The sequence below is a fragment of the Lithobates pipiens genome, unplaced genomic scaffold, assembly GCF_037356315.1.
Source record: "Lithobates pipiens isolate NorthernLeopardFrog02 unplaced genomic scaffold, aLitPip1_a1.2 Scaffold_27, whole genome shotgun sequence".
Classification (NCBI taxonomy): Eukaryota; Metazoa; Chordata; class Amphibia; order Anura; family Ranidae; genus Lithobates; species Lithobates pipiens.
In genome coordinates, this window is record NW_027507788.1 from 144752820 (window position 1) to 144765767 (window position 12948).

The 12948-nt window shown below is 42.9% G+C and overlaps 1 protein-coding gene across 6 annotated transcripts in view; it reads right to left on the bottom strand.

Moving 5' to 3' along the window:
* The window catches only part of DVL1 (dishevelled segment polarity protein 1), a 238124-nt gene that overhangs the window by 33139 nt on the left and 192037 nt on the right, over positions 1-12948 (bottom strand). For 4 of the 6 annotated variants that reach the window (XM_077457611.1, XM_077457615.1, XM_077457614.1 and 1 more), the window contains 3 exons: positions 10958-11025; positions 8619-8768; positions 412-543 (listed from right to left, as the gene is read on the bottom strand). In XM_077457611.1, the coding sequence (XP_077313737.1) occupies positions 412-543; positions 8619-8768; positions 10958-11025 (350 nt within the window). The remainder of the gene's footprint in view (positions 1-411; positions 544-8618; positions 8769-10957; positions 11026-12948) is intronic. The other 2 variants (XM_077457612.1, XM_077457613.1) reach the window with 2 other exon arrangements.

Consider the following 12948-nt stretch of genomic DNA (forward strand, 5'->3'; position numbering starts at 1 on the left):
ACTGTGCTTTTTAAATGGGCAGAGCTCTTCATTTATGCATCCTTAGTGTAAATGCACTAAATGCTCAATCAAACTTATAATGACTCACCAAGTATTGAAATAAAGCATCAGAATGACAGCCCTGGAATTTGCACCTTTAAAACACATCAGCTGACATATTTCTGCCCTGACAGGTTCATTTTAAAGGCCATATAAAAAGGGAGAATAATTTCAAATAAAACACCTGATTAGTCAGGTTTGCTTTACACCTTAGCATGATGATTCACACAACAATGTTCAAATCCCAACATTCTATAGCTATGTTTAAGAAAAGATAAAAGCACAGAAAATTTGAATATTTTAATATAAATTAAACCCATACAGGAAACATGGCTACATTATAATAATTGTAAAGCACAAAGACAAACTTACCTATAACTGCATTAGATATCGTAATTTTCAACCACATTCGATCTCTTATTTCCAGACCTGAATCTGGCAGTTGCATCACCTTCACAATTGTGGCCATATCACTCTTTACTGTCAGGGGGGAATCTTCCTGTTCTGCAAATATTACAAATACAAAATACCTTCATTTCAGAACTTACTTTCTAGTGCAATTGATGAAAGGGGAAAGAAAATCTAACCAATCACATTGCAGATCATATTTTTGATGTACACTGGAAAATTAACATTTGGCTAGCTGCTGTTGGGAAAACAACAGCCATAGCATATGAAAATTTTCATGCGCATCTATAGATGTTTAAGAGACATTTTAACATTGAGCTAACAAGGATATTGCACTCAGTGTAATGCTGTAACTACAAATGGGGTAACCCCACCAGAGACAAGCCTGGATGGTGTCTGAACTTTAAGTTATTTTGCTAATCGGTGCATAGCTCACTATGAGCTGGAGTCATTAGAAGCCTCTAACTGCAAGTGACTAAAGATGTAAATAGAAGGATAACAGAGGTTAGGATTGCAACTAAGCCCCTGCTTTTGGGATGACCACAGAGATTACCAAGCCATATACATATATCCTATATATAGTCAGCTTGAGCTAACACATTACTCCTGGAAAAGGAAAAAGCAGGTGTGGTTAAGCTGTGGAGGAGGGGAGGTAATGAAGTGGGTATGATATCTTCAGTAGGAGTTAAGACTAAAGCAGGTAGCTCCTGAGTAAACCATAGGGGCCATGGCTAAAATCTTCCACCAAGGCCTAGGTGTGTCAGGCTAAACCACAGTCTGTGAACAACATGCATAGAATTCTGATGTACAAGCAGTTTGATCACAAACTGGATGCACCTGTACATGCTGTATTTGCCTGACCACACAAACCCTATCACAAATGAATAAATCCAACTCTAAGGGTATCATTTTTTTTTCTAAATTGTTTAAGATTTTATACAGATCAGATACATGGCAAAGGGCATTCCGTCAATATCAAAAGCATTCAGTATAACAAGGTGGACACAAAAAGTGGCCAGTAGCACAAAATAAAAACAAACAATATCAGGGGCCGATTAACTCAAAGACTCACTACGTAGGTTGGAAAACAGGGTAATGAGCATCAGCTGAATCAAATATATCTGCATATCCTATTTTCCATAAGGAGGAACCTAGCACGGGAAGGTTCATCAAGGTGAGGTTGAGAGAGGTAAATCAGAAGAGGGGGGAGGGATCGCAAGGACATGGGAACCCCTCTGGGAAGCCAACCACTCCATACTATCATGTAATGTCAGTGGACAATAAGAGACCAAACTACATAGAAACTATTTAACGACTGAGGACATCACCGCATGGTATTCAGGAAAAAAAAAAAAATCAAATCAAAAGAACCAGATTTTCTGAAACATTTGCTCCTTCCCATTCATAAAGATACAATTTCTTCCATACGGGCAGTTTCCTCAATCTTATGTAGCTAAAGGCTGATCTGGAGTGCTACTGTTTTTTTTTCTGTAGAGGGGGATACACACTTTAGCAGATGTATCAACAGAGAACGTATATAACATTTTATCGAGAGTGGAGCGAGGTGTAGAAGAAAGGTCGTTGGGCCAGTTCCTAAATTGTTAGGCTAATAGCTATTTCTCCCAACTAGTACCAGAAGTACTAGAGAGCTCCAGATGCAACATAGAGCCCTCCTATAGCTTACAGCGCCAGCACATCAGGGAAGATTGCAAAAAGAGTTTAAGTATTGTTCGGGGGACTCTATATCAGTGAGAGGTCATTTTGAATCCAGTTTCCTGGACTTTTCTTGCAGGGGGAGTACGCTTCACGATACGCTCTGTGGGTTTGTAAGAGTTGTATTCAAATCGGTTTCACATTTCGCAGCGTATGCTGGAGGGGGTTGAACAGGCAGATGTGTAAGTTTATATAAGACCGATAGTCCATGATGGAAAGGGGTCGACAATGAGCACAACTGCTCAAAAACCATCAGGGTGGGTAGGGAACTTCCAGCCCTCCAGATTCTGACCAGAAATTTACATATTTGTAGCGCCCTCCAGAATGGAAGCTGGGGATCTACCATTGCTTGAATTTCCAAAATCGATTTAACCCTTCTTGAAGTTAAGAAATGTTGTAAACGAAACGTGCCTGAGGTAATCAGGGGTTGGCTGAGCCAGTCAATGCGTCCATAGTGAAATCATGGATTGCCGACAATTGGTGTCAATAAAGACAGCCCAAAGGTAGAATTGAACTCTAGTGAATTTAAAGCTAAAGTTTAGGTAGGAGCTATATTGTCAATTATCAATTTCTGTACAACCAGCCTGCCCATAGGTGAACCAAAGTTTGGCCAGTCCCTGCTGAACCAGAGGAATTTCGATCCATCGATGGTTGGCTTAAGATGGTAAAAGATCAGAACTATAAGAGGACTACTATCACCATTGTGGAGTCTGATGCTGGTGTTATGTCAGAAAAGCCAGATTTCTTTCTATACATTGCTAATTTTTATGATCTTTATAGTATTAAGTAAAGGGAAGGTAAAAAGACTGGAAGATACATCAGAAGGTATAAAATTTTTTTTTTTAATTGCTTCCATTACTTCCTGGTTTCAAGGCCTAGGCAAAGCATGTCATATATCCCTGGAGTCTTCATGAGGGGAGGAGGGATTTTCTAAGCCAATAACAATTGGGCTTTAATAACTGCTGATGCTAGATATCAGCCACACAGGGAGTGCATTGCATTAAGTAGAACCTGCGTATGTAATGAGCAATATATGGCTGCCCACTGTATAATTATAAGCATAAACTATTGATAAAAATAATTAAAAAAACAAACAAAAAAAAAACATTACCATGTGTTGATGAGATTAGGAGGAGCATCAAGCTGATCTATTTTTCAAGTTTATTTTAAAAACTTAGAAGACTACACATTTCCTTTAAAGAAGTCAGTTTTATTGCCGTCAGGGATTATTAGTATACATGTTTAAACAGTTTATTTTTAGATTTTTGGAATACGTCCGGATATATATTTTCTATGTTGGCATACTGATATTTTGTAATGCCTGTGCTTATGTATCTCTCAGATAATAGTGAGCAGCAATATGTAAAAAGATTTCAAAGTCTCTTACATGATTTCTTGTAAAATTACAATGCTATTAGAAGATGCTACACTACGTCTCACTTCTACAGAAGGCAATTTGTATGCATCCCTTTCAGCTAATGCTGTGCCCATTGAAGATCAAGTTTGAAGCTGGGATAGGCTCCCACACACAGACTAATAAGCAGACATCAGAGTTCAACCATAGACAATCGGAATTTTTGGAACAGAGGCACTTCATAATACAAACAGAATGGAAAGATGTGGACACAAACCCCAAAGCACAAATATTCTACAGTATTAGTGAGATCACACCACCAAAGCAAACTTGACTTTTAACTGACCTTTACAAAGGCTACATAGAGTGTTACTGTCCTTGTGTCCCTGGATGGAACTGGGTCCTCAAAGCTATTTATGTGTGGAAGTGGTAGTATACCAGTGTTTTGACACCAGGCTGACCACTCTCCTATATCAATGGGTTTTCAAGGTCATTTGGAACTGATACTGGAGAGAACGATATGAGGACTGGAGAGCCACGCTGGAGTTTGAAAATCCAAAATATGTTTAATCCAAAGTTCAAACAGAGCCCATATAGATAGTCAACCCATTTCAGGGTGTGCCCCTTTCATCATAGTTTGAAAAATAGCTGAAATGTCAAGAGCACATGTCAAACACAAGGCCCACAGCCCAAATTTGGGACACCTGGCCTTGTTATGTGGCCCTTGCACCCAGTTTTGCAGCCGGAACATGACTGAACTTCATTCCTGCCACCTCTGGCTTTAGCCCTTCGCTCCCTGCTATCAACTATAAACATAGAAGCCTTCTGCATTTACAAGGGCCAGCTTTGCTGTCAGTGGCTCCCGGGTGTGTCACCAATCCCTGCACGCACTCACAGAGGGGACAGATCTCAAGAGAGAGAGATCTCCCTGCAAGGCAGAGCCGCCTACACAGGGAGGTACTAGAGTAGAGTAAGGCCGCGTACACACGGGCGGATTGTCTGCCCAACTAAGTTCGTCAGACAATCCGACAGACAATCCGGTCAAAATTTGCATGAACGGACTTGACCACACACGATGAGCAGACAGTCCGCTGAAAGCGTGCGTGATGACATGTACAGCACGTACGACGGGACTAGAAATACGACGTCCAATACACTGCAATGCAACCTTCGGCCGTGTAAATCCTTTCTGAGCATGCGCCATACTTAGTCCGTCCAACTTGCCTACACACGAGCGGACTGTCCGCTGAAACCAAGTTTGGACGGACAAAACCAAGTTTGAACGGACTGTCTTACGGAAATTCCGTAAGACTTTGTTCGTCAGATTGTCCGCTGAAAAAGTCCGCTGAAGCCCACACACGAGCGGATTGTCCGCTGAAACACGGTTCAGCGGACTAAGTTGGACAGACAATCCGCCCGTGTGTACGCGGCCTAAGGTAGAATAGAGTTGAGATGCAAGGAACAAACAAATGGCCACTGCCTTTGCAGTGGGGAGCACACGGAAGGGCAATGCATGCAAAATAAAACCAAAGAAATTCCCAAATCAACTTACCGACCAGCCTGCTGACCAAATTGTTCTGTATACGTTAAAAACAGGGGTTTAGTTTGCAAATATATGCCTAAGCTACAGAGCCTTATTAAGGCACCATAGTATCTTTAGTCCTAACTCTAAAAAGTGGAAGTACATGCATTATAATGGACAGGCAGAATGCAGGGAGCCCACCCCTCCTTGACAGGGCTCTGTACCTTACGCATGCATCCACAAATGTTTGCAAACTATACTCCTGTTTTTAATGCATACTGTCAGACAGTACAATTTGGTTGATTAGCAGGCTGATTGGTAAGCGGGGGCCGGGAATTAATTTTGTTTTGCATCCGTTGCCCTTCCATGTGCTCCTTACTGCAAAGGCCAGTTAAAGGTGAAGGCAGTGGCCAGTTGTACTGTTGAAATATTGGGGACGTACTGGACACCTTTGCCATCATGTTGCTATATGCTGAGTGTCCAGTGCGCCCTTGCACCTTTAAAGGAGTTGTAAAGGCAGAAGGATTTTTATCTTAATGCGTTCTATGCATTAAGATAAAAACAAAACTCTGTATAGCAGCCCTTCTAGCACCCCCCAATTACCTACCTGATCTCCTCCTCTCTCCAGCGATGTCCGCGATCCCCTCAGCCATCCAGTACACTCTGACTTTGACAGCAGCAGGAGCCAATAGCGCCGCTGCTCTGTCTCAGCCAATCAAGCAGTCAGCCAATCAGGGGAGAGAGGGGGCGGAGCGGGGCCAGGTCAGGGCTCCATGTCTGAACAAATACACAGAGCTCTGATTTGGCGTGGGTGCCCCCTGTAGCAAGCTGCTGGTTGAGGGGCACTCAAAGGAGGGAGGGGCTAGGAGCAGCGAAGGGGGACCTGAGAAGAGGAAGATCCGGGCTGCTCTGTGAAAAACCAACTGCACAGAGGAGGTTAGTATAAAATGTTTGTTATTTAAAAAAAAAAAAAAACACGAGCCTTTGCAATCACTTTAATCACTTAAGCCCCGGACCAATTTGCAGCCAAAGGACCAGGCCCCTTTTTGCGATTCGGCACGTCGCTTTAACTGACAATTGCGCGGTCATGCGACGTGGCTCCCAAACAAACTTAGCGTCCTTTTTTTCCCACAAATAGAGCTTTCTTTTGGTGATATTTGATCACTTCTGCGGTTTTAATTTTTTGCGCTATAAACAAAAATAGAGCGAGAATTTTGAAAATAATTCAATATGTTTTACTTTTTGCTATAATAAATATCCCCCAAAAATATATATAAAAAAATGTTTTTTCCATTAGTTTAGGCTGATACGTATGCTTCTACATATTTTTGGTAAAAAAAAAAAAATCGCAATTAGCGATTTATTGGTTTGCGCAAAAGTTATAGCGTTTACAAAATAGGGGTTAGTTTTATAGCATTTTTATTAATACTTTTTTTTTACTAGTAATGGCGGCGATCAGCGATTTTTATTGTGACTGCGACATTATGGCGGACACATCAAACATTTTTGACACATTTTTGGGACTATTGTCATTTATACAGCAATCAGTGCTATTTAAATGTACCGATTCCTGTGTAAATTACACTGGCAGTGAAGGAGTTAACCACTAGGGGGCGAGGAGGGGTTATGTGTGACGTTGTGTGTTTTTTTTTTATTGTAGGGGGGCGTGGCCTGGCATGTGACGTCACTGATCGTCTTTCCCTATAACAGGGAACAGACAATCGGTGACAGCCACAGTAGGAAGCACGGGGAGAGGTTTGTTTACACAGACCTCTCCTCATTCTTCAGCTCTGTGACCCGATCACGGGACACCATCAGCGATCGGGTCCGTGGGTCCCGTGGCCATGGCCACGGAGCTCAGGACCTGGTTGTGAGCACGCAACCGGCGGCTCGCTACCCACGGCTGGGCACTTAAAGAGCAATGTACCTGTACATGCTTGTGCCCAGCTGTGCCATTCTGCCGACGTAAATGTGCAGGAGGCGGTCCTTAAGTGGTTACGGAGGGGGTGGGCTCCCTCCAGGCTCACCCACCCCCTGCCTATCCATTATAATGCTTCCACTGTGGAGGCTCTCAAAATTTAGAGTTAGGATTACAGACAATGGGGTTCCTTGACAGGGCTCTGTAGCTTACGCATGTATTTGCAAATTTATGCAATCTAAACCCCTGTGCAACTGGTACTGCTAGACAGGACAATTTGGTTGGTTAGCAGACTGGTCAGTAAATTGAGCCGAGAATTTCTTTGATTTTGTTTAGAAACCCCTGGAAATGCACTCTGTGCATAGTGCACCCCTGAACTCTGCACTTAATGCACACCTGAACTCTGTACGTAGTGCACCCCAGATAGAACGGGCTCTTTGAGGGCAACCACACTTCTCATGTGGTCCTTGATGAAAATGAGTTTGACACCCCTGGTGTAGAGAATAGACTCAGAGAATTAATAATGGACCACTTTCAGATACCCTTGTCAGAAGCTGGTGATTGCAGTTGGTTGACATTTTGACAGAGATTAAATATATTTTAGATTTCAATATTCTGGTGTGGTGCTCCAGTTCCTATAGGCTAGGTGTACATGTGACCTCTACATTCACCATGAAGATTAATCTGTGAATTTTGCTCCTCCCTGTTGCAGAGGATTTTTGCTGCTGTCATGATGTGCAAAAGATCAATTGTGCATGTACAATGACCCCAATGCAGCCACTAGATGGTGCCATCATGCCACAGCCATGATGATGCATTTACAGCAATGGTCTGTAGAAATACAATCATAATGTTTTATAGGTTTATAATGCTTTAGAATTATATAATAATACCAATAATAAAGTAGATCATGACATGAAAGCTTATAGCCAAATAAATATAACATAGGAGTGGTTTCTTTATAAATCAACTCTTGAAGGATAGCTGTACTAAGGGCCAGTTCACACCAGATGCAGTTCCGTGCCCTTTTTTTCTGCACTAAAAATGCATGCATGGTATTTTCCATGCATTCCAATTGCTCTAGTTCACACTAGTTCAGTCAGTCCCAGTCAGTTTCCGGTCAGTTTCCAAAAAAAGGAGTCAACCACTGCGCTCCTCCTTCTGAAAAACCTAGCTGTCTTTGGCTTCAATATGTTGAGACATTGACCTAGAACAAGCATGGGGATAAGAAAGTCAAAGAATCACATCCAAGTCAGTGACTCAGAAAGTACCGACACAATTGGACTGTCCAAGAAATATTAGTATTTTCACAAAGGCAGATTCCTTACATTCTTAGTACAGGCTTCCTTGACTCTGTTTTAAGCAAACCACACCTATTTGGCCAACAGTTTGCAAAGCATGCTGGGATCTGACATGGCATGGTGGGTAGAAAGCCTTAGTCTGTTTTTTTTTTTAATATACTCTATGCAGTTCTATTCATGTGTATTCTATTGCATGCATTAGTATCTACTACATGGCTAGATCTAGTTGGAAGCAGCAAGCAGAAGGCATTATGACAGATGAGTCTGCTTGGCCGGTTAGCAAGATTTTAGTATTGGGTTACACTGCTGCCCCGATGCAGGATCAATCCTGCGCACAGTGTGGGGGGCTGCAGTGTGACTTACTTTCCGACTCAGGTATAGAGCTTGTTAATGAGGAGCTGGTGCATGTGATGATACTCATGGAGGGGCTCATACCGTAACGGGGGTATGTTCCCGTCAGGGCTGAGGTATGAGTGATCCAGGCAGCCGGGTCTATCGGCCTCACAGGTTCCGCTACAAACAGAACAAAGGAGACAAAAGAAGATGGAATTATCAGGAGGGAGACAGGTACAACAAGACACAACAACCCACTAAGCGATAAATGTTCTACAAATTTCATCAATAGTTTTCCTTAGGCTTGTCTTCTATTATCCTCTGACAAATTTGATTATTTGTGCACTTGTCATTCTGAACCCCGAAGTTGGCTGCTATTGCTTGGCCATTCAGCTGCGGGCAGGAGATTCCACAAAAAAACAAAACAAAGGGGCAGGGATGCTCATGACATCGTTGACCCAGGGCACATGGCCATTGATGTCAGGAGAATGCCCGCCCCTTTATATACATGACAACAGCAGGGCAGGAAATCTCCCATCCGCAGCTCATTGACTCAGCAGTGACACCTAACTTTTGGGTTTGCGCCCAACTGAAGCTCATTCCTACTCATAAGCACACTTGCCTCTCAATACTCCTTTCCTGGCCAGCCAGGAGATCTTGCTGCCAGAGTATTTAAAGTGGTTGTAAAGGCTGAAGGTTGTTTTAATCATCATGCATTCTATGCATGTAGGTAGAAAAAATATTTGTGTGCTGCTCCCCCCCACAGCTCCCCTTATACTCACCTGGGCCCCCTCTCGAATTCAGTAATGTGCACAGGAGCCTTGGCTGTCCTGGCTCGCTCTCTCTTTATTGGCTGAGACAGCAGTAGGAACCAATAAGGAGAGAGCGTGGGGGCGGAGCCAATCCGTGGCTCTTTGTGTCTTATAGGCGCTTAGAGCAGGGCAAGGGAGCTAAAACGTGGCAGTGCCCACATAGCAAGCGGCTTGCTATTGGGGGCATTGGTCGAGGGGGGGGGGGGAGAGCCATGAGCACAGGTGAGGGACCTGAGAAGAAAAGGATTGGAGCCGCTCTATGCAAAACCACTGCACAGAGCAGGTAAGTATGGCATCGTTTGTTATTTAAAAAAAACAAACAAACAAACCTTTAATATCACTGTAAGGCATGCTGTACGGGAAGTCAGGGGGTGATGTAGCCTACCACGCTCTGCCAATAAGTAAAACAAAATAGTTCAAATTGAACTGCTACTTATGTATATCTTCAAGGGGAACCCCACCCCAGTGCTTTTTTCTCCCAAAAAAACGTACCTGTTATATTGGGTTCTCTTCAAAATACACACTCACCTGCCCAGCAGATCCAGCGTTGTCCTGTAGCGATCCGCTGTTCAGGTGTCACATCCTGTGCCCCGTGCCACCATCTTGGTCCTCTTCAGTCAGCTGCCTCTTCCAGGTTCAGATAGCCTAGCCCCTGATTGTGTGATGCACCTTTGTCCCCCAGGCCACTCTTTGAATTGGCTCCCACAGCCTCCTGGGATATGTGATGGGGTCTTCCAGGGAGTTTCAGGATGAGGACACATCATTCTCATTTAGGTGAGAATGGCGGCACAAGGTGGGGCTGCCATACAAAAAAAAAAAAAAACCCCACAAAAACAGTGGTGAGGGGCAGAGGTGATTGTGGAGTGAAGTTCTGCTTTAAGCCCTCCAGCCCAAAATTATATTTAAAGTAAACACAATATCTCTTTTGGATGGACCATACTGTTAAGTATAACCCAAATGTAAAATTTCTCTTTGGCAAAGGCAACATGGCCTACGGGTAAAAAGGTAATGAGAGCAGAATTATGGTAGGAAGAGTTAAAGGTGGACTTCACTGTCTAAAGATGGCCATGCAAAAGTAGATTTTCGAATGAACATTTGTAAGAACACTTGTACAAAAATTTTCAGCACATATGACAACCTAATGAATGTCGTTAGAAAGTACTTCAAAATGATATTTGATTTTAACATTCGATTTTGGAATGAATAGACTGTCCGGAAAGGTCAAACATTTTTCCATCCTGCTTCTTGGAATTTTCTCGTCACTGCGGTCAAAAACAAACAGATTAACCCCAATAACCATTAGAAAATCAAACAATGTTCTTAAAACTAAACATTTCAAACAAAATTCTACCAGTGTATGGCCGGCTTAAGCAAACTAAGCAGTGCAAAGAGCAATGATTATATACAAAGTGTGGTCGTCAATAGCACCCAGAATTTACCTTAATAAGTTTGGCGCATATTGATATGGCCATGGGTTTCATGTTTCTTAAAACACGTTCCTACCTGCATAGAAATCACTAGCACAGCTGTACTGGTGATGGTGGCCATGTCACTCACCTCTAGGGATGGTGAAGTAGCTCCTAGGGGTGGGATCCCAGCATTTTGCTACAGTCAGGCTGATTGGACTGTAAATAAGAAATACAGGACACAAATAATATTCCATCAATATCTGCAAATTATTTCTGTGACACAAAGATAACCATAGGTGAAAAGAGTTCTAGGTAAAGGATATTTACAATGCAGCGCTGGTAGTGGTAATCAGACAAACTGGACAGATTTGAGCACAGGCTTGTACTGGCAGAGGGGCTGGGGTATACTAACTGAATGTAGTACAAATCCTTCTGCCCATAATGTATACATATACCAGAAAGTTTTTAAAAGAAATACATGTTTCAATTACTAAAAACAGTTTGATCCATATCTCCCCGTTATCATTTAGTCTCTGGAGAAAGAGCCTGGGGAGAATCTGGGGTATTGCCAAGCTCATCCCTAGTATCTCCCCCAGAGACTGATGACTGCAGAGTGTTCTGGAGGAGGAGCTGGGGAAAAAGCTGTCTGTGCAAGGGGCTTGGAAGAAACACCGCGGGCCAGGCAGGAGCAAGTTAATAAAGCCTAATTTATGGCCCCTCTGAAAAGTGATATGTGGTGGATCAGTTTTAAGAGGCATTTGACAGGCAGCTAGGAGAAGACGTCACCTTCTGAACGCCTGTTCAATTAGTAAGAGCCTGCAGCACCATGCGGCAACCCTGTGCATTATATACTGTAACAGAAAGGTTGCAGTGTGGTCTTATGCACTTGAATAAGTCGCGTTTGGTGGCTACATTAATTATATACATAAGTGGCAATGCAGCGGTGGGTTTAACAATGTGCTGCCACTTATGCACACAGCTGGCAGCACTGTTTTCTGCTGGGAGTGCACGCTTGGCACCCCAACCACTCTGTCACGACACCTGACGGTCACTGTCGAGAGCCAATAGAATGGTCTCCCATTCACATGGCCACTGTAACAGCCGATCACAGTGATCAGATGAGCAGAAGCCCGCCTACCACCTACAGCATTAACTTCCTCTAAAAGAAAGGGGTTAAAAGCCTAAGGCAGCCTATACATTCATCATTTTTTTTCGTTCAACAAGTGGGTTGAACGGGAAAAAAAAAAGATCCAATTCCCCCCATCCACACAGTCGATGTGGATAGAAGAATCCTCTCGCTGTGCTATTGTGTTCTGATGGTGGGGAGATTTCTGGGTGTTTTGATAGGTCATAAGCTCAATGATAGCATGCAATGCCAAGCTGTTGAGCAAAGTCCTTTCTTGTATTGAGAGGCATGGACCCCAGAGATAGGGATATCATTTTGCCCCTGTACAAATCATTACTAAGACCTCATCTGGAATATGCAGTTCAGTTTTGGGCATTAGTTCACAAAAAGGATATCGGGGAACTGGAGAAAGTGCAGAGAGGGGCAACCAAACTGATAAGAAGTATGGAGGAGCTCAGCTATGAGGAAAGATTAGAGGAACGGAGTTGAGAAGAGGCGATTATGGGGGGATATGATCAATATGTATAAATACATAAGTGGTCCATATAGTAAACTTGGTGTTGAGTTAAGCTGGATACACACTATACAATTATATGTAGATTTTTTCCCTTCGGATTTACCAAAACCATATAATATGAGGTCAAACCTTAGGGTTTTCAATTTGTATGCAATCAGGCAGGCCCTTGCACCACATGGTTTTGGCAAATCTAAAGGAAATCAGACAACAAAAGTTGTATAGTGTATATGGGGTCTTATTCGCTTTAAGGTCATCACAGAGGACAAAGGGGCACTCTTTACATCTAGGAGGAAAAAGATTTCATCTCCAAATATGGAAAATGTGGAATAGAGTCTCTCAAAATCTGGTTCTGTCCATCTCAGTAGATTGCTTTAAAAAAGGCCTGGATTCTTTCCTAAATGTACATACCGTATATACTCGAGTATAAGCCGAGATTTTCAGCCTCTTTTTTGAGGCTGAAAGTGCCCCCCTCGGCTTATACTCGAGTCATCGCTGT